Raw genomic sequence first — 21,894 nt, 5'->3', positions numbered from 1 at the left:
GCACATTCCCCTACCTGGAAACATCTCCATTATACTGGATAGCACAATGATCTTTAGTTGTCTGCTCTGATTTTATTTTCTAGTGTTTGCTCTTTTAGCTAGGAAGCATTCACAGAAATGATCTGAGCAGAGGTTTCCTTCTTAGGGACGGTGCCTTTTCTGTGAGGAGATGTCACAGTATGGGCGGAATGGAGACAGCAAGGCCTTGCCCTTCTTTGCTGTTGACTGGGGGTAGAACTCAGGGTTGGTGGGGGTGGGGAGGCATACTATGTAGCAGGTGGAGTTGGCAGAGGCTGGGACAGGGTGACGGAATGAGAAATCAAAAATTCAGAACCCTCTGAAAACATTACAGACCATTATGGGAATTGAAATTAGAAACATTGTATGCATTTTTAATATTTCTGGTAGAAAAAAGACTGTAGCCATGTTAAAGTTTAATGCACAGACCGTAATTGAGGGCCGAGCTGCTCTCTGTGGCCCTGTTTTCCCAGTCTTCTTTAGAAGATGTTGGGTTTTATTTTAGGCCTATCTTTGGGAAGTGGGTGTTACTAGGAGTGAGAGAGAGGCCTGAGGTCAGAGATACCCTTCTGCCCTTTGTGAAGAACTCCATCAGGGAAGCATGGTGTGCTCTGGGCCAGAGACATGGCTCAATGGCAGAGCACTTACCTAGTGTGTCTGCGCCACAGTCTGTTGCTAACGCTGGGGAAGAAGGTCCGCTCACTGACATTTGGCCCAATCTTCCATATGCCATGTTAAAATGTCCAGTGATTGCTTGCAGGTTCATGTTTGGCCATTTCTCTTTTCAAGCAAATTTTCGAAGAATGAACTGATTCTCTGTTAGGAACAGAAAGGGAAGTGGAGTGTTTTGAGTTGTAAAGATTTTAATTTTCCAGCTCCATTTAAACACCATTTGAACAGTGGTACAACTGGAACATGAATGAATATTATGCTCCTGCAGTAATGTTTTCCTGTGTCCCAAGGCAGATTTGGACAAACTGGACATGTTGAAAGGGAAAAGCTGGATGGAAAAGAGTCATTCATCAACAATATTGTCTGGAATTACCAATACATATTGACAATACAAACCAAAATATTTTGAGTCAATTTCATTGTTGTTTTGAAACAATAAAAATCATTGCTATCCAATGTAATTTCCACAGTGTGGAACATATTCTAAACCCCCACAGTCCAGCACATTAGTCACTAGCCACTTGTGACTAGTGAACAGTTATACGCAGCTAGCAAGACTGTGGGCTCAGAATTTAATTTCACTGAGTTTAAACAGCCACCTGGGGTTAGTTGCTACCATTTTGGCCAGTGTTAGGCTGGATAAGCAGTCTGTTCTTGTTGCCTGTGGATTGCCATTGCCCATTGCTCACTATGTATGGCACAGTGGTGAATGTATAGATGTTGTATGGCAAAGTTCCAAAGCAGACCAGAATGGCCATCCCCAGCACTGCAAAGCCAGGGGAATTTAAATTTATAAGCTTTAAAGAAACTTAAAATTCTACTTAGTCACAGTAGCCATGTTTCAGGTACTGTGTAGCTACACATGTCTAGTGGTTATCATGTTAGTAGCCATGTCTCAGGTGCTCCAGGGACATGTCTACTTGCTGTTGTGTCAGTAGCCATGTCTCAGGTGCTCTGTTGCTACATGTGTGTTACAAGCAGTTTTCCCACCAGCCTGGTTCCACAGCCATGTCAGTCCCAAATAACACACAGAGACACTGTATTAGATATAAAGCTGTTGGCCCATTACTAGTGTTTCTTATTGGCTATCTCTGTCTTAAATAGTAATCCATTTCTATTAATCTAAGTGTTTTCAAGTGGTCTTATCTTACTGGAGAGAGGGTCCAGACTTTCTTCTCAAATCCCTACATCTTGAATCTCCTACTATCTCTCCCCGAATCCTCCTTGTCTTCTAGTCCCGCCTATTTTGCTTTACTATTGGCCAATAGTGATTTATTTATTAATCAGTAAGAGAAACATATTTACAGAATGACATCTCCCATCACATGTGTTCAGTAGCTATTGTGTCAGTAGCAGAGATTAAGTGGAATGTAGATTCTTGAAGAATGAACATTAGTTATTTGGTCTTGTTGGAATCTGTTCTGAACTCCGGCACAGTATAGAACCTGAACGCCTTGGCCAAGCACTCATGGAGCTACCATTACTTGAGGAATGGTATAGAAAGCTAATGTAGAAATCCTCAGGCATGAATGGCTGATCCCTGGGTAGACATGCAGGGGGAGGTTTAGAGACATTCCCTTTCCTCAGCAGAGAAGAAAGCAAATTCAGCAATGCATTTTCCAAAGGACAGACTGATTAGTGTGACAAAATGTGGCCTAACACATGCCCTGTGTCTCATCCCTTCACCTCTCTGAGCCTCCTATTCTGATACTTTTGTGGCAGGGCTTTCAGATTGTGAGAGTTAAAAGAAAAACACTCTACAAACCGCTGCTCCTCACTCAGCATTAAGTAAGTTGATGCATTAAGTAAGTTGATGTTAACCTTTGCATCATAAAATGGCTTGGAAACTGAAGAGCAGCTTCATCTGGAGGCAAGGGATGGTGGTCCTTCACTGGGATAGAGCAGGTCCACGTGCAGCTGGCCTGGTCTGTGTGTGAGAAATGATGGCATTTCCCATCATTTTCCTGTGTTTGGGAACATCTTTATTGTCAGTGGTACACTTTACCCATGCTGGCCACATTCTCATAGCTATTTGATATGTACGCAGGCCCACTGTCCTCCAAGGAAAGGGAATGTCTCATTCAGGAAGGAGAAGTGTGTGGGCCTCTTGCTCAGGCCATCTCCTGTCTACATGTGTGTCCCCCACCTTTGGGAAGGTAAGTCTTGAGCAAATCTGGCCACATGTCCAGTTCCATCTCCTATAGGTCGAAGCAGAGATGTGCACAGTTGCTAAGATAAGGAGAGCTATCAAGCCAGGTACTATGTCTCCATGAGTTCTTGGATTCCCCATTCTGTCAAATCATCCTGATTGGAAGTCCCTTTATCCCTGACTTGTGGCAGTGGGATATGTATGGTGAAAACAAAGTCATGGGATTGACCAGCGTTCCCCATCAGAATCTAAGAAAGAACTATAGCATTTTTCTTCCCATTAAAAACAAACAAACAATCCTGGAAGGCATCACCCTCCCTGTTGAGTGGGGGGGTGGGATGGAAGGGTGGTTGTAAGGGTATGGGAGGGAGGGAAGAAAGGGAAGGAGGAAGAGGGGGCTGGGATCAATATGTAAAATAAAAATAAATAAAAATTGTACTCTCAAAATTAAAAATAAACTGTTCTGTGCCTATGTGTCTATATCTAAAAACAAACAAACAAACAAACAAACAAACAAACAAACAACAAAAAACAGAAACTGGGGAATAATTTTATATTCTAGGTTGTGTAAATCTCTTAAAAGTGATTAGAATACAATTTACAAAAGCATTTAATACAAACTTCATGTGTAACTCAGTGGTACTTATAATCAAGTGTACTAAAAGGAAAAAGAAGAATAAAATTTAAAGAGAAAATTATTTCACTCATCTTTAGCACAATTATTAATTAATTAATGAATGAATGTTCCCCAGCCTGACCACAGTTCCCCCTCCCTCTTCTCCCCCAAATCTCCTCTCTTCCTCCCAGTCACTCACTCCTCCTTTCTCTTCAGAAATGCGCGTAACTGTTATGGACAGTTTTCCCACCAGCCTGGTCTCACTGCTGCACCAGCCACAAATAACACACAGAGACATTGTATTAGGTATAAAGCTGTTGGCCTGTTACTAGTGTTTCTTATTGGCTAGCTCTGTCTTAAATATTAACCCATTTCTATTAATCTAAGTGTTTCCACGTGGTCTTATCTTACCAGAGAGAGGGTCCAGACTGTCTTCTCAAATCCTTACATCTTGAATCTCCTCCTACCTCTCCCTGAATCCTCCTTGTCTCCTAGTCCTGCCTATCTTGCTTTCCTGTTGGCCAACAGGGCCTTATTCGTTAACCAACAGAGAAGCATATTTACAGAATGACATCTCCCATCATCTCCTCTTTTCTGTCTAAAGTAAAAAAGAAGGGTTTTAACTTTAACATAGTAAAATATATAACAAAACAGTTATTAAGCAAGAACTATAGTTAACAATATTTAGTCCATTAGCATTTAGAAGGATTTAAAGGAAATATTTTATTATCTATCCTATCTTTGTGAGTCTAAAGTCCTATATGTAACTTATCTTTAATCATACCTAAGGAAATATTTAACCATAACTGTCTTCAACTCCATCAAAGACCACAGAAAGATAATATATAAACTCAAAAATGAAAGAGGCATCTTGCTACCTAGTCAGTCACCTGAAGTTCTTCTGGAATATTTCATCTTCAGCTTATAGGCCATAGTATGTCTGGCAGAGTCCTCAGCAAAAGCATGAAACTTTAAACTGTCTACCTGTATTGGCAGTTTGTCAGTCACTTTTCTCTGTATCCTGTAGACTGTCTGGTAGACTCTCTTCCATTCCTGTAGAAATGTCCATCTTGTATCAACAGTCACTTTCCTGTGGGTTCTGAATGTCCAGTTTATACAGCATAAGGTTAAACAGTCCAGACAAGAGCAGTATCTTGCCCAAATGTCTAGTCTTGCCACATTGAACGCAAACTCCATAACTGGTTTCTTTGATGTCCATCTTCCTTTCTGATGCAGGTGGTGTTGCCAGGAGCAGTTGTACCTCACTGTCAAAAACAAAACAAAACAAAGCACCCTAAAGCACTTTAAATGCCATATTCTGTAGGTCTTTGAAAAGTTTGAAGAGTGCTTATTTATCTCAAATACATCTCTATATATCAAGAAAACCTAACTAACTTAACTATAAGTTTTGACTATTATAGGTAACTATCTATAAGCTGTACTAAATCATACATTGTTAGAAGTAAGTTCTCCCCCCACCACCCCGCCAGTCTGACCCCACTGCTATGCCGCCCCAAATAATACACAGAGATGCTGTATTTGATATAATACTGTTGGCCTGTTATCATTGCTTATTGGCTGGCTCTTTCTTAATGATTACCCCATTTCTATTAATCTAAGTATTTCCACATGGTCTTATCTTACCGGAGAGAGGCGCTGGTGTTCTCTCTCCATCCTTCATCTTGGAACTCCTCTCTACTACTTCCTCTCTCCTCTTTGTCTCCTAGCCCTGCCTATCTTGCTTTCCTATTGGCCAACAGTGCTTTATTCATTAACCAATACGAGAAACATATTTACAGAATGACATCGTCCATCAATACATTTTTTAAAATTTATTTTATATAACAAAGTCCAATTAAATGAAAACAAACATTTATACACAATATTTGGGAATTTGGGCGTTGTTCTTTCCAAACTACTTCCTGCTGGTTTAACATACAAAAATCTATCAATGTGATCTACCATATAAACAAACAGTAAAAGAAAAACCATATGATTATCTCCCTAGATGCGGAAAAAGCCTTCGACAAAATTCAACACCCTTTCATGATAAAGGTCTTGGAGAGGTCAGGGATAACAGGAACATACCTAAACATAATAAGAGCAAAATACAGCAAACCAACTGCCAACATCAAAATGAATGGAGAGAAACTTAAGCCAATTCCTCTAAAATCAGGAACAAGACAAGGCTGCCCTCTCTCTCCATATCTCTTCAATATCGTACTAGAAGTTCTAGCTAATGCTATAAGACAACAAAAGGAGATCAAGGGGATCCAAATTAGAAAGGAAGAAGTCAAACTGTCTCTATTTGCAGATGATATGATAGTTTACGTAAGCGACCCAATAAACTCTACCAGGGAACTCCTACAGCTGATAAACACCTTCAGCAAACTAGCAGGATACAAGATAAACTCAAAAAAAAATCAGTAGCCCTACTTTTTTCAGACGACAAAGAGACAGAGAAAGAAATCAGAGAAACATCACCCTTTACAATAGCCACAAGCAACATAAAGTATCTTGGCGTAACGCTTACCAAACAAGTAAAAGACCTATATAATAAGAACTTTGTGACTCTAAAGAAAGAAATTAAAGAAGATACCATCAATACATTTTTAAATAAACTATATAAACACATTACCTAAACAAGAGGAGAAATATTTTTAAATAAACTATATAAACACATTACCTAAACAAGAGGAGAAATATACATATCATAAAATTGACCTTAAATTTGTATCAATAAATGAAAACTCATTCCAAAACAAAGTGTTCATTTCTGTACCATAATCCCCTTTTTACCTTTAAAGAGACTGGTTGTAGTCATTAACCATTTATAACCAACCCCATATAAATGAAAATAAACATTTATAAACAATATTTGGGATTTTGGCATCGTTCTTTTCAAACTGCTTCCTGCTGGTAGGGGCCGCTATCTTGGGGAGCCTAAGAAGACACAGAATTCCTGGCTGTAGTCTGCAAGGCTACCTTGTCCCAGCTGTTTTGAATGTTGGATCACCGGGGGCACTGTTTCAGGGGGTCTTGCTTGATCAAACCATGTTAATCTGGAAGGAATCCACAGCTTTTTATTTTCTGTGGAAACAAAAACAGAAATTCTTTTCCCCAGTAACCTGTCCTTAGACTTAAAATCTGAAGACAACACATTTTTAAAATATATAAATTGGATTAATCCAGCAACATTTATTTTTAACAGTTGTTGCTATTTCCTCAGCAGTCAAACAATTCAAAGACAACACAATAGCATACAGTATCCAGACTCTCTGAGTGCTTTTCATCTTCATGTGTGTTTTTTATTACTCTATTTCTTCTATTTCTATTTTTTTTCATTTTTTGAGACAGGGTTTCTCTGTGTAACTTTTGCCTGTCCTGGAATTAACTCTATATACCATGTTCACTTTGAAATCATAGAGATCTGCTTGCCACTGTTTGCCAAGTGCTGGAATTAAAGGCTTGTGCCACCACACTCACCTACTCTTTCTATTTTTTTTTTAAACCACTTTATCCTGTTTCTTTTTCTCTCCCAAAACTACGTATTTTTTTAAAACGCACTGTAAACCTTTAGAGGTTTTTCTCAATCTGAATCTGTCTTTACCGTAAATCTTTATCTTTTTCTGGCCACGAGTCTTTTATCTGCTAAACAACATTGGTCAAATGAAAGCCACAGCTGCTTTAGCCACCATCTATCAAAGATAGTGGTGTGCGTGTGTGGGGGGTTACGATTACCGCCAGCACTGAGAGCTGTGCTCACTGTATTGGTCTTCACTGCATCCAGCCATGTGCTCCCGGCTTGGAGAAGCAGTCATTGCTATTGCCAGCTCTTGTACACACCATTAAGCTGTTAGCAGGATTTCTCAAAAGCCTTGTGGTTTTTTGCTGCTATGCTGAGTCAGGAAACCTCCATTAAAGGAGCCGTGGAAATCTCTGCTTGTCTCTGGCAAAACAGAGTCTAACCGAGAAAAATGCTGTTACCAAGAAACCTTGCTTGTTTCTGTTCTTTTGTTTCTAAAACCCTTTTTAAAGCTTTTCTTAAATTTTAAGTGGAAGTTCTTAGTACCCACATTGCAGGCACCATTTTGTTACTAGGAGTTTTCCTACCAGCCTGATCTCACTGCAGCACCAGCCCCAAATAACACACAGAGACACTGCATTAGATATAAAGCTGTTGGCCTGTTACTAGTGTTTCTTATTGGCTAGCTCTGTCTTAAATAGTCTCCAGTGTATATCAGGCAGCCATTGCATTTCAAGTTGCAGTGAGACTAGGCACCTCCTCTCCTATTAATGCTGGATAAGGCAATCCAGTAGGAGGAAAGAAAGGTAATATAGTCAGAGACAACCCTGATCCCTCTGTTAGGAGTTCTGCAAGAAAACGAAGCTATACACCTGTAACATAAGTCCAGAGGGCCTAGGTCAGTCTCATACAAGTTCTCTGGTTGGTGGTTTGGTCTCTGTGAGACACTATGAACCCCAGTTAGTTGATTCTGTGGGGTTTCTTATGGTATACTTGGCCCTCCCTGGCTCTCATAATCCTTCATTCCTCAGGATTCTCTGAGGCCCTCCTAATATTTGGCTGTGGGTTTCTGCATGTTTCTATCAGTTGCTTGGTGAAACCTCTCTGGTAACAATTGGGTTAGGCAACAATCTATGAGTATAGCAAAGTGTCATTAGGAATCATTTCATTGACTTTTTTTTTCTTTTTGCCAGTCATGTTTGATTCTATCTTAGGTCTTAGGTGTTGTCCAGCCTCTGGGTCCTGGCCCTCTAGGCAGTGTTGGGGCCACTCACATAATTTTTGCACCTTCTATGTCCCTGCATATCTTGTAGGCAGGGTAAATTGTAGGTCAGATGTTATGCGGCTGGGCTGGGGTCCCAATCCTTCCACTGGAATCTTGCCTAGTTATAGGAGATGGCCACTTCAGGCTCCACATCCCATATTGCCAGGAGTCTTAGCTAGTGTCACCCTCATAGATTCCTGGGAGTCTCCATTGCACTCAGTTTGTAGCTCATTCCAGAGATGCCCCTGACTCTAGATGTCTTCCCCAGTACTCTCTCCGTTTATCTCCCTGTCTTAGTTTTTATTGTTGTGAAAAGACATCATGACCATGGCAACTCTAATAAAGAGAAAAACATTGAATTGGGTAGCTTACAGTTTCAGAGGTTTAGTCCATTATCCCATGGTGGGAAACATGGTAGAGTGCAGGCAGACATTGTGCTGGAGAAGGAGTTGAGAGTTCTACATGTTTCAGGAAACAGGAAGTGAACTAAGACACTGGATGTGGCTTGAGCATATATGAGACCTCAAATCTTGCCTCCACAGTGACACACTTGCTCTAATAAGGCCATACCCACTCCATCAAAGCCACATCTCCTAATAGTGCCACTCCCTTTGGGAGTCATTTTCTTTCAAACCATCACTTTTCCCCCACCTGATCCTTCCTGTTCCTATGCCCATCCCTCCATCCATCCAGACCTCTCCCCTGTCCACCTGTGGTGTCAATTCTATTTTCTCTTCACAGTGAGTCATGTGTCCCATCTTGAACCTTTCTTGTTACTTAGCTTCTTTTGTTAGATTCTAGTTCACAATAAGAACTCCATTTTGTTCCAGTTTGTTATACTCTGAGCTGTTACAATTTCCTGAGGCTAGTCTACAACCCCCAACTCCTTTACACAGGTGTCAATCCTCTTAGAATGAGGGCAAATCACAAACATTCAATATACTCTTCTGAGTGGGTCAGACGAGAGCCGAGCCTGGGCAGCCAAAACACAAGACTCCAATGATAGGCTAGAAGTGTTCCACTATGGAAAGCCCCCAACCAATTCTCCCTGGATTATATTATGATTGGATGGGACTCAGAAACTATGTTTTTGTGGTTTCTCCTTTTGAAACTGGTTGCTCTCCCACTCTCAGTTTAGAGCCTGAACCCTGTCACCTCCCTGATGAGGAGTTTTTTAGTTTTTTCTAAATAAATATTTGACTTGCTAGAACCCAGATTCTCAGATTCTCAGACCCTAACTTTGGGTCAGTGGGTTGTAGCATGGTTATTCTTTACATTATGGCGAATATTTATCTACAAGTGAGTACATAACATGCTTGTCTTTCTGGATCCCGGTTACCATCTATTTGCCTGCAAATTTCATGATGTCATTGTTTTTAACAGCTGAGTAGTACTCCATTGTATAAGTTTACCACATTTTCTTCATCCGTTCTTTGGTTGATGAACATCTAGGTTGTTGCCAGTCTCTGACTATTACAAATAAAGCTTCTATGAGTGAACATAGTTGAGCAAGTGTGCTTGTGGTATGCTAGAATGTCCTTTGGGTATGTGCCCTGGAGTTGTATCACTGGATCTTGAGGTAGATCAATTACAAATTTTCTGAGAAACAACCTTACTGATTTCCACAGCGGCTGTACAAGTTTGCTCTTCCACCAACAATGGAGGAGTGTTCATTCCCCTTGCTCCACATCATCTCCAGTAAGGACTGTCACTTGTGTTTTTGATCCTAGCCATTCTGACAGGTGTAAGGTGTAAGATTCCAATCTTAGAGTTGTTTTGATTTGCATCTCCCTAATGGCTGAGGATGTTGAACATTTCTTTAAGTGTTTCTTGACAGTTGAGAATTCTCTGTTTAGAGCTAAATCCCATTTTTTTAATTATTATTATTTAAAACCTTTATTAACAGGTGCTTGCAGTTTGTTGACTTTTTTCTTGAAAAAAATCAAGTTGTAAACTTTTTATTACAAATTAAAAATGAAGTTCTTAAAAATCTCAACTTGACCAGATATGAAACAATTTAAAAACCATTAAAGGTGTATTGAGAAAAACCAGACTTTTTTTTTTTTTTTTAAAAAAAAACACGTTTGTCATTACCAAAAAGAGACATCTTTAGGTAAAAATAATAAAAACCCCATGCTACATAGATAATGCAGGTAGTTCTAGTGTATCTGGTCAACGGGCAAAAAGCAAGCACTTAAGGTCTTCAGCTCCAATCTTTGTTCATTTCTTATTGCTGGAATTTCATATTCATTTCTTCTTGTTGGATGACCAAACCGGATGATGGTAGAGATGGTAAGCCGGCATTTACTCAGCCCCACCCTGCTCAGCCTCAGGAGCGGACGAATTCTCAGCTGGTGGATCGGCTGCTTTTGTCTCTTTGCCATCTTGTGGTTTAGGGTTCTCTGGGCGTCTGCTTCGGTAATTGAAGTTGCGATGATACCGACGTTGGGGTGGCTGCTGACCCTGGGTCTCATCTCCTTGATTTTCCTTGTCCTCTTCATTGCCATCCTCTCTAGGCTGTCTTTGGCGAGGAGGGCCCCTGCGGAATCGTGGTCTGTAACCCTGATACATATTCTGTCTCACTGGTCTACCTTGCTCTCCTGCGCCCTGGTTGTCAGCACCCTCCATCACTTCTCCTTGCACAGGAGGGTTGGAATACTGTGGCCGACGCCCATAGGGTCTCCTCAAGTAGTAAGGTGGGAACCTTCGCCTGCGATAGGGCCAGCGTTGTTGGGCTTGGCCTTCAGGAGCGCTTTCCGATCCCTCGTTCTTTTCCCCACTCTCACTATTCTGGTAATTTTGCTGGTAATTGCGTGGAGGACCCCTACGACGTGGATAGCGTCTATAATGGTTACGGTCTGCTGCGTATTTACTGCCTTGAACTGGAACTCCACCAGGGCCTGTAACATTTGCTGTCTCCGCACCCTTTTCTCCTTCAACAACATCAAACTCCACAGTCTCTCCATCTCCTACACTGCGAAGGTACTTCCTGGGGTTATTCTTCTTTATGGCAGTTTGGTGTACAAATACGTCTTCCTTGGTGTCATTCCTGTTGATGAAACCGTATCCGTTCCTTACATTAAACCATTTTACTGTTCCCAAAACCTTCGTTGCAATGACCTTCTTGTCCCCGCCTGCGGGCGCCTCCGATGTGAGGCCACCCGGGCCGCCACTACCCGCGCTGCTGCCAGTGGAGCCGGGCTTGGTGTCGGCGGCGGGGGCAGTGGGCAGCTGCTGGGTCTCGGCCTCGCTGCTCATGGTTGCGGTGGTGGTGACTGGGGCCGGCGGCGATGGCTGCGGCTCCTCCCGGGGTGTGATGGTGACTAGGCTCTCAGGGCTCTCAGGGCTCTCTGGGGTCCACTCTCCGCTCCCGCTACCGATCGAACTCTAAACCCCATTTTTTAATTGAATCATTTGATTTATTGATTTCTAGTTTCTTGAGTTCTTTATATATTTTGGAAGTCAGCCCTTTTTAGGACGTAGAGTTGGTGAAGTTCTTTTGCTATCTTGTAGGTTGCTGTTTTGTCCTTTTGACAGTGTCTTTTGCCTTTTTAGTTTCATACGGTACTGTTTATTAATTATTGATTTTAATGCATGAGCAATTGGTGTTCTGTTCAGGAAGTTTCTCCTGTGTCAGTGTGTTTAAGGCTATTCCTCACGTTCTCTTCTATCTGGTTTAGTGTTCCTGGTTTTATGTTGAGGTCTTTGATACATTTGAACTTAAGCTTTGTGCAGGGTGATAGATATGTATCTGTTTGCATGTTGACATCCAGTTAGACCAGTACCATTTGTTGTAGATCCTTTCCCCTCCCCCATTGTATATTTCTGGCTTATTTATTCAAAATTGTCTATGGGTATGTGTATTTATGTCTGAGTCGTTGATTCATTTCTATTGGTCAACCTAGACAGTTTTTTTAATGCCAACATTTATTACTATAGCTCTGTAGTACAGATTGAAATTAAGGATAGTGATACCTCCAGAAGTTTTTTTATTATATAGGATTGTTTAGGCTATCCTGGGCTTTTCGTTTTCCCATACAAATTTAAACATTGTTCTTTAAAGGTCTGTGAAGAATTGTTTTGGAATTTTAATGGGAATTAACTTTGAATTTGTAGGTTACTTTTGGTAAGATGGCACTTTTTTCTAGGTTAATCCTACCAATCCATGAGCATGAGAGATCTTTCCACCTTCTGATATCTTCTCCAACTTCTTTCTTCAAAGATTTGAAGTTCTTGCCGAATAGATTTTTTACTTGCTTGGATATTACAATAAGATATTTTATATTATTTATGGCTATTTTAAAGGGTGTTGTTTCCCTAATTTCTGTTTCTGCCCTGCTGTGTGTGTGTGTGTGTGTGTGTGTGTGTGTGTGTGTGTGTGTGTGTAGGAGGACTGCTGATTCTTTTGAGTTTATTTTGTATCCAGTCACTTTGCTGAAGGTGTTTATCAACTGTAGGAGTTCCCCTGATAGAAATTTTGGGGTCACATGTGTACTATATTATCATCCTCTAGCAGTAAAACTTTTTCTTCTTCCTTTCCAGTTTGTATCCCCTTCATCTCCTTCAGTTGTCTTATTACTCTAGCTAGAACTTCAAGTGCTACATTGAATAGGTATGGAGAGAGTGGACAGACAGCCTTGCCTTGTTCCTGATTTTAGTAGAATTGCTTTAAGTTTTTCTCCATTTAATTTGATGTTGGCTATTGACTTATATATTGCCTTCATTATGTTTATGTTCCTTGTATCCCTAATTTCTCAAAGACCTTCATCATGAAGAGTTGTTGAATTTTGTGCTTCTAATGAAATGATTATATGGTTTTATTCTTTCAATTTGTTTATATGTTGGATGACATTGCCAGTTTTTCATATGTTGAACCATCCCTAGTAGAATTATTTTAATTTCTTGTTTCTTTATTGTATTTTAAAAACATCCACATATCCTTCCTAACTTTTTGACCTTAAACTTTTTTTAGACATTTTCTTTGAGGGTGAACAAATTTTGTATATAATTTTATGTATATGTATGCTATTTATCAAATTTGCCTACTACAACTTATAATTTTCCATTCAATTTTTTGATATCAAGATCAATATTTTATAATTTTAATACCTAATGGGATATGTGTATTCTGATAAAGTTTAATGTTTGACAAAAGAGAAATTCTGCGAAATAGGTATAAATACATTTATGTATAAGCAAATCAGTAGAATTACAGCAAAAGAGGGAATTTTGTAAGTTGATAAGCTTTTAAAAATGTGGATTTTTTGAGAATTTCGTGTGTGTGTGTGTGTGTGTGTGTGTGTGTGTGTGTGTGTGATACATACACAGAACATATGATATAACTAGTGTTGCCCTTATGTATACAGGTATAGGATTCACTCCTTGGGCTTTGGGCATGGGTAACTTATCAGGGGGATTTTCCAGAAAGGAGACTGATTCTTTCTCTCTTAGCCACTGTAGCTCATTAATTATGGGCCCTTCTTCCTTCTATATTAGAATATTGGCTGGTGTGGTTTTTTGCAGATCTCCTATAGGCAGCCATAGCTGTTGAGAGTTCATGGGTAAAACATCTTTGCAATGCTTACTCCCCCTGTGTGTGGTTCGTGGTGAGCAAGAGGATTTGCACTTTCCTTCATTTCATTTACTTTCATTTTTATCAGGAAGAGGATCTTTTCCAACACAGCCAACATTCTCCTTCCTCTTAGCAGAGCTGGGTTACTGTCTGGGTCACTGGGGTGTTTAGACAAGTGAGTTTCTGGCATTTGTGTCCCCTGGACAGAGCTGCAGCAGGAAGGATGATGATGAAATCCTGTTATAGGTTATTATTTAAAAAGCTGCTTCATGTGAGGAAGGAGTTCTCCAAAGGCACAGCTAGGGTGTGGAAGGGCAAGGCCTCCATCCACCTAAATGTTGGCTGGACTCACCTGAAGTGTCTATCCGGGGTTTGGGGTAGGACAAATGTGGGGAGGGGAGAGGAAGGCAGGATTGGGGCAGCAGAAAGAATGAGGGGGGAATACATAGAAGTGCAAGGTGGACAGCAGAGCTTGAGGAGGGAGCAGCAGAATGACAGGGGCAGGCTGAGAGCTCAGCCTCAGGGTTATGCACAGTGCCAGCAGGATGTGGGATTTGGGCAGAGAGAGAGAGAGTATATTTTCTAGTAAACTGGGTTTAATGGCTTCTTGGTATATGAGACATACCTACAGGCACTCAATAAGGACTATAAATGTCTTTAAAAAATTGCTACAGTGGTTTTCTCTAAATAAGTTAGTTTCTGTGAATTCATTATGTCCTTGCCAGATTGGCTATTCAGAGCTTTAATACTGTTCTAAGATGAAGTAGAAGCAGGAAAGGGGAGTGACTTCCTCAGAGATCTTGGTTCTGTTGCTCTGTATCAGCCTCTTAAGGGGCTCCTCTGGATGCAAGAGAGTACAGGCTAGCACTGTCCCAGACTTATATTGACTCCATAAGGAACTGACATTAGCACCGGACTCGAACCTTCTCAACCTTTCCATCTATTGATAAACACAGCCAACTGCTGGTTCTGAACTGAATCAGAGCTTGTTCCTGGGGCAATTTGTGCAGTCAGAGTTGCTCATTTTGCAAAGAGATACCACCATGCAATGTTGAGTGTTTGCAGGGATGGAGGGTGTGGGGAGGTGGGGGGGGGAGTTGTCTCCCATAATTTTAAATCTCTTGCCTATGCAGCCTCTCACTTTTACTACAGATTAAGTATCAATTTGTACACTCTTCAAAGCACTGAAAGGAGAGACTCTTTTATTGGCTGGTTGTGCTAAAAAAAGTCTTTGAAAGCTGAAAGGGTTCAGTTTCCAAAACTAGTCTCTGGTTTATCTGCAGCTATGTACCCTTTCTCCCTTTCCTTCATCTTTAGTTTTAATTAATTTAGGGGGAAACTGGGCCATTCACTTGGCTATCATTAGCTAGCTTCTATCCTAAGGTTTTTTTTTTTTTTGTTTTTTTTTTTTTTTGTTTTTTTGTTTTGTTTTTTTTTTTTTTTTTTGTTTGGGTCCATTTTTTAGACAGGCAGATGTTGAGGCAAGATGAACTGGTTTTTCAGAGACACCATTTTGGTCTTTTATGGGCCTCTCCTCAGCTGGGCACTCACATGTTTTTGTGTGGACAGGAGCCTCAGGAAGAGTATAGAAGCTCTGGCTGCCTTGGCTTTGAAGAGTTTTGTGCAAGGAGTAGACAAGGACACTTAGGGGAAAGGACAGAGTAGCCTAGTCCTGTAAGATCAACTGAGGTAGATATTCTAAGAGCTGAGTTTTGCTGTTGTTCGTTTCATTTAAAAACTTCCAGACTTTTTGTACTTTGTAGGTATCTGACAATGTGGGCTATCACAAATGGAAGGGTCAGTGTTATAGGAAAGGAAACCAAATGTGCTGCTTAATACCCCCAGATGTAAATGGCAGTCCTCTTGCCAGAGACTAGTAGCAGAAGCTGAGCAAGAACAGGGAAGCTCTCTTCTTCTGTGGCCTTGTATGGCAGGTTCCTCTTCCTGTGGTAGGTGCAGTAATGCAAGATGGTTCTGTTTGCATGCCTGCTTTGTGGAGGTGAAGTGGGCCATGGGTAAATAAGTGTTCCCATGTCAGCGAACTTGTTAAGGGAGGTTGTTTGTTGTCTAGACCCGTGCTGCCTCATGTGGTGGCCACTAGCCACAGTGGTTATTTAAATGGACTAAAACTCAATAAAATCCCAAGTAATTGACTTGTGTTAGCCACATTTCTAGCCACTTGTGGTAACTGTTTTGAACATTTTCCACTGCACATATTTCTGCCATACAGAGCTTCTCTAGCCTGTATTGATGATGTTTTAAAGAATTTGGAGGTAGAAAGAATACTGCTTCATTTAAAAATTGAGTTTTTATGTTATATTATTATTATTATTATTATTATTATTATTATTATTATTATTATTATTATTTTTGAGATAGGATCCCATGTACCCAAACCTGACCTCAAGCTTGATACATAGCCAAGGATGATCTTTTTTCCTCCATAAGGAAGTTATTGCCCCTTTATTGTTGACTTGTGCGACTTTAAGGAGGATACCATTGAGTTAATTCTGACTGAAAGCATTAAAACACATAAGCTGAATCCATGTCATCACCTTGGCCATAGCAACAGTCAAGGTCATGGCAGGTTTCTCCTATGCTGTAAGAAATCAAACTCTATTACTTTCTAAGTTAACTAAGTAATATGAAAAGGTGATTTTTTTCTTTAAACTTACAAGTACAATGTACATGTACATGATTTTGAGAATAATTTAATATGTTCGCCTCAAGATACAACTATATTCCAGGACCATTATTGTAAAGGAACAGATTCTTACAAGACCAAAATAACCCATATATCATGAGGTCAGTTTAGCCTTTTCTTTTTAATTTACTTCTTTCAACAAATGTGCACCACGGCAGTCTAAGGGGCCTTGGACAGTGGAACCAGGATGTATCCCTGGTGCACAAAAGGACTTTGGGAGTACATTCCCCATGGAGGGATACTGCCTTAATCTAGAGGCAGGAGGGAATTCCTAGTCCCTGCTCCAAATGACTTGACAGATTTAGATGACTCCTCCTGGAGGGCATCACCCTACATGTGGAGTGGGGGAGGGTGGTTGGGAGTCATGGGAGGGTGAGAGAGAGGGAAAATAGGAGGAGGGAGAGGGAACTGGGATCAATATGTAAAATAAAAATAAAAAATTAAAAAAAAATCTCCCTCCAAGAAGGCTTTCCTAAATGGATAGTGCCACTGTGTACCCCTTTATAAGTCACTTAATAGAATACAATCTGGCCATCTTAGCGATATTGTGCAAATGATAGAAACGGTACTAGAATGTCAAATACATGCTTTTGTAGCTGAGTGTGTGCTAAGTTGATTAGCTGAGTCTGTGCCTACATGCTTCTGAATGAATTGTCAGTTGAACCTTCTAGTGTTATTTGCTTTTTGCTGTCTGTCTGTGAGTCTGTGACTGACCAACCTATAGCCAAAACTCTCCTGGAAAAGGGGATTGCCAATTTGCACATGGACCTTTGCAGGTCTCTCCCCTAGATTCGGAAGAAGAGGAATGAGTAGCTGCTGTTGTCTGTCATGATTGGGTTCTAAAGATTTAGTAGATACTGGTACAGAGTGGGGACTCTTGGGATCATTATGAACCCAAGAGCTGGGAAACTTTCCAAATGTACTATTTTTTGTGTTGAGGCAAGATCAAGGCAGTTGTATTTGTAGAGAGTAGTGTTGCCCACTACACCAGTGCTCATGGTGCCAGGCTTGTCTTCTCCTACCCAGGGTGGTCTTCTGCATTTGGAAAGTCCTTTATGAAGAGCATCTTTGGAAGGAACAACAAAATCAAGAAATTAAATACTTTTTTTTTTTGTGGTTGTTTCAGATTTTCTTCCTGTGGTATTATCTTTTTTTTTTTTTTTTTTTATCATAGTTGAATTTGTTACTTGTATTTGTTTGATTTTGAAGCAGGGCCTTGTTACGTAGCCCAGGGTGTCCTGGAAGTCACTGTGTAGCAAAGGGCAGGCCTTGAATTCCTAGGAGTTAAAGTGTTGTCCAGCACTGGGGTTACAGGCATGAGCTGTCCATATCCAGCTCATGGTTGACTTTGGATGAGAAAAAGTACTGAGCCCTTCATGGGCAGAGGAGCCACTGCCTTTAAAGAGTAAGGATTGATGCTATGACAATGATGCAGGGAGTTATCCCTACAGAGCTAGCTTAACAGAGCATCTCTTTGAAACAACAACAACAACAAAACCAGCACCAAAATGACCTTCGCTTCTGCTGTGAGGCAGGTCAGGTGGCATGCATTCCTCAGTGGCAAGCATTTCGTGTGAATCGTACCCAAGGAAGCAGTGTGCTATAGCTAACCCTGCCCTGGTATTCCAGTCTGGGTGAGACAGTGTGCCTAGTGTAACTGAGTTCTTTCTAATCTCTTTAGTGGTACATTTACATATTTTAATCGAGTCTTTCCAAATGCAGAAGATGAAACATTTTTAAATGTTGATGTTATATTCACCAGGTGTGTCCTATGGAGACCCAGCCTGTTGAGGGGAGGGGCCCAAACAGAATCCAGACTATACATGAGAATTGACTGTATCCCTGAACTCCTCATGCATTTTGCTCTCCCCATGCAGATTGTCAATAGTTTACTTGGGTGTTTGTTGCCTTTAAGCAGTGTTTACCTGATGCCTACATCCATATCTCCCTGGGATGACATCAGACTTTAAGTTATATTCTGAACTTCACTGGTCAGAACATACACTAATTAGAGGCAATTAGGTACCTTCTTGGTCTCATTTGCAGTTTTTCCAGTTTAAGCAACAACTGTGTTAGTTGTTTAAAACCTTCCATAGTTGTGTGTTTAAAATGAACAAGGAATGCTCTGAGGGACCAGGACCCAGAGGCTTAATGGCTCCTTTTAAGAAGTGCTTGTGGCTGGTTCTTCATAGGAAATTCTCCCCAGGCATCAGAACTGGATCTTTTCTCTCTGGGTGAGTGGACTTTGCCATAAAACATATTATGGTCCATGATAAAACACACATATGTGTGGACACACACACATACCTTCATGCTGCCTTCTTCTCACACTGGCTGAGGGGCCCTGGCAGAGATGGAGTGAAAGGTGTGGCTTCTCAGAGCCCAGACTGGCTTCTTCCCTTGTATCTGCTTGTCTCAGAAAGTTGCTGTCCTTCCAGGGCTGAGACAGAACTGCTGCAGTCTCTATTTGTACCTATGGACCTTGCAGATCAGAGGCCTGCCTTGTAAGTAAGTCTAGGTGAGGACTTTTACTTATGTACAAGGGACACCATTATAGGCCGAACCAATGTGGCTGATATTGAGTATGCATAGGTGGGGCTTAGAGCTGTGTGGCCTGATGGGAGATGGCATTCTGTAAATAAGTTTCTCTTATTGGTTAATGAATAAAGCACTGTTGGCCAACAGGAAAGTAAGATAGGTGGGACTAGGAGACTAAGAGGAGAAAGGAAGTAATAGGAAGGGGTTTCAAGATGTAGGTCCAACAGGGTAGAACTTCCGGTAAGATAAGACCACGTAGAAATACTTAGATTGCTAGAAATGGGTTAATATTTAAGACAGAGCTAGCCAATAAGAAATACTAGTAACAGGCCAACAGAATTATATCTAACACAAAGTCTCTGTGTTATTTGGGGCTGGCACAGCTGTGGGATCAGGCCAGCAGGAAAACATACTCATAACAAAATTGGTCCATGTACCTGGGGAGGTGGGAGGGGGTGTCAAGCTATTTCTCTATCTTTTTAAAAATATGTAATAGCATTACATCACTTTCCCCCTTTGTTCTTCCAGTCCTTCCCAGCTACCATCCTCTGAACTCTTATGTCCCCCTCGTTGATACACATTTTTCTTTGATTATTATTGTTACACACGTATGTATGTATGTATGTATGTATGTATGTACGTACGTACGTACGTGCACGAAAACATAAATACAACCTGCTGAGTCCAGTGTTAATGATGTGGGGAAGGAAATTTTCTCTCAGGGATGAGCCCCTGCTGGTTGTCCAATGCAGAGTGGTCAGCCTTGAAACCATATACACAGTCCTCTACCCCTTCAGGTAGAATAGCTTGTCATTAATTTTCATGTAATGTTATTAACATTTCACCCTTTCACTTTCTCAATGTGCCTACTGGCAAATGCAAAATTCCATTTGTGTTTTGTCTTATATTTTCATTGTCTTGGTCTAAGGCCTGTGGACTTTAACTGCAATCTGGGACAGTCTGGTGAACAAAATACTTTTTGAGACAAAGCTATATATGCTGGCCTCTAGTCCTCAATAAAAGGGATTTTCTCCAGGCACTCTTAAAAAGGGAGTTATAATAAAATCAAGGAAGTAGTGAAAGCAGACACATGTGTGTTTGTATAAATACATACTTACATAGCTACAGGTATGTGGAAGTTACTTGGTATTTGAAATGAAAATGACTCAGATCTTAAACTATAAACTTTATTCTCTCTATCTCATTAGGGTATATTATGAGAAAACTGTATGAGAATTAATGACTGTAATAAAATGTCTTGATCCCAGGAGAGAGAAAAAGAACATTTATTGTTGAAATAAAAACCTTGTTTAAATAAACATTTTTTTATATACAGGGAGAGATTTTACTGATGACTAGCTTATTACTCACTTTAAAGATAGCAGTGTGGTTTGGGAGTCCCCTCAAATGATACTCTTCATGTCTGTAGAAAGTGACTGTCGTCTCTGTTCCAATAACTCCGTGTCACCATTGGGGTAAACAGTGTAGCTTGCTACCCAGAGGGAAGTGGTCAGGAAGGAAAGCAGAGGTTTTCATAGTAATGGGCACATTTCACTTTTGAGAAGGTAAAACCCGTCACACCAATGAGTAGTGAGCAGGCACTGAAGATTGATCTCTCATTGTGAGCAGGTTGGCGGAGGCTGGGAGAGGCAGGAAAGACATGAGCACAAGACTGCTGCTACTTCCCATATTCCCTACTCCATCCTCCTGCTCCTCCCAGACCAGAGTAGACCAGTCCAATCACTAACTGGGCCTGCCTGTCAGAGCTAAGCGGACAAGATGGAGGAGTTCACTGCTTGCCTGACTCTCTATGGGGAAGACCACTTTCTCAAACTTGTTTTAGTTGCTGGTCTTACTTGACCAACAGTTAACTTAGCACAGCAGCATCAGATTGGTGTGACCAACTTGAAATGTTGCCCTCTCTACACTTGCTGTTTGCAGACATGCACCTGCAGTTTGGGCTGTCTTTTCCTGGCCCTCCTATCTGTCCCTGAGGTGGCAGCAGGAGTAGCTGTGGAAAACCTAGCCTTTTACTTCCCGTGGTATAATTAAGAAAAAGGGAAAACGTTGGTATTGCAAGTACAATTTCAAGATAGTCAGTCACCTTACACCACAGCTCCATCCCTAACTGACTGGCTACCTCCATGTCCATTGTTTACAGAACTTCTGGAGCCATCCTTACCCACCTGCCTATAGGGAAAGGGGTTGCTTTTGGACTTTGGTCTTCACATGTTTTGCAAGGAACACTAATGTGCAGAGAAGGCTATTTCTCAGCCTCCATTATAGACTAACTCTTTGAAGAATTTATTCATAGTAAATATAATGCCCATTTGCCCAAGGACATTTCTGGTTTTGAAAGACTTCCTTTAAAAGGGCATCCCAAACCTTCTTCCACCGTTATGTAAAAATGGACTTACTTAAGTTACTTTAAGAACAAATCAACAAACCCCCTGCTGTCCAGTAAGTTTAAAAAAGAAAACATTTTCCTTCTAGCCAGTTTCCATCTCCTTTTTAGCCTCATGTACCCGTGATGCAATTTATAATACTGGTGTGCATTTGCTATAAAAGTTCCCCAGGGAACCTGACTGTTGAAAAAGGGGCTGAAGCAGCTGGAGAGGGTTTAACAAGCTGCCTTCACACCAGGAGCCAGGGCAGGGAGGGCAGTTTTCTTGTGTGTGTGTGAATACGTGTGCTTAGAGCTGGAGAACTTAGAGTATCATTAAAGCTTAGAGTATGGAAGACGGACAGCTGGGAAACCCTCAGGCTCAATAGCAGTTTTGATTCTAGGATATATTGGGTAAATTGATTACTTGGTTTGAAGATTTGATCACTTTT

General features: G+C 40.9%; 2 protein-coding genes across 2 annotated transcripts in view; one reads left to right on the top strand and one right to left on the bottom strand.

Moving 5' to 3' along the window:
• The window catches only part of Dtd1 (D-aminoacyl-tRNA deacylase 1), a 175,480-nt gene that overhangs the window by 97,752 nt on the left and 55,834 nt on the right, over positions 1-21,894 (top strand). The window lies entirely within an intron of this gene.
• LOC127221354 (Y-box-binding protein 1) lies at positions 10,319-11,570 on the bottom strand. Its single transcript, XM_051183255.1, has one exon. The coding sequence runs from the start codon at positions 11,501-11,503 to the stop codon at positions 10,550-10,552; it is 954 nt and encodes a 317-aa protein (XP_051039212.1). The 5' UTR covers positions 11,504-11,570; the 3' UTR covers positions 10,319-10,549.

The sequence above is a fragment of the Phodopus roborovskii genome, unplaced genomic scaffold, assembly GCF_943737965.1.
Source record: "Phodopus roborovskii unplaced genomic scaffold, PHOROB, whole genome shotgun sequence".
NCBI classification, from domain to species: domain Eukaryota; kingdom Metazoa; phylum Chordata; class Mammalia; order Rodentia; family Cricetidae; genus Phodopus; species Phodopus roborovskii.
Note: the sequence above shows the minus strand (reverse complement) of the source record. Positions and strands in the feature narration are given on the sequence as shown.

Excerpts from the sequence above, each read along its gene's own strand:
- LOC127221354 (XM_051183255.1), bottom strand. The coding sequence starts at position 11,503 with ATGAGCAGCGAGGCCGAGACCCAGCAGCTGCCCACTGCCCCCGCCGCC.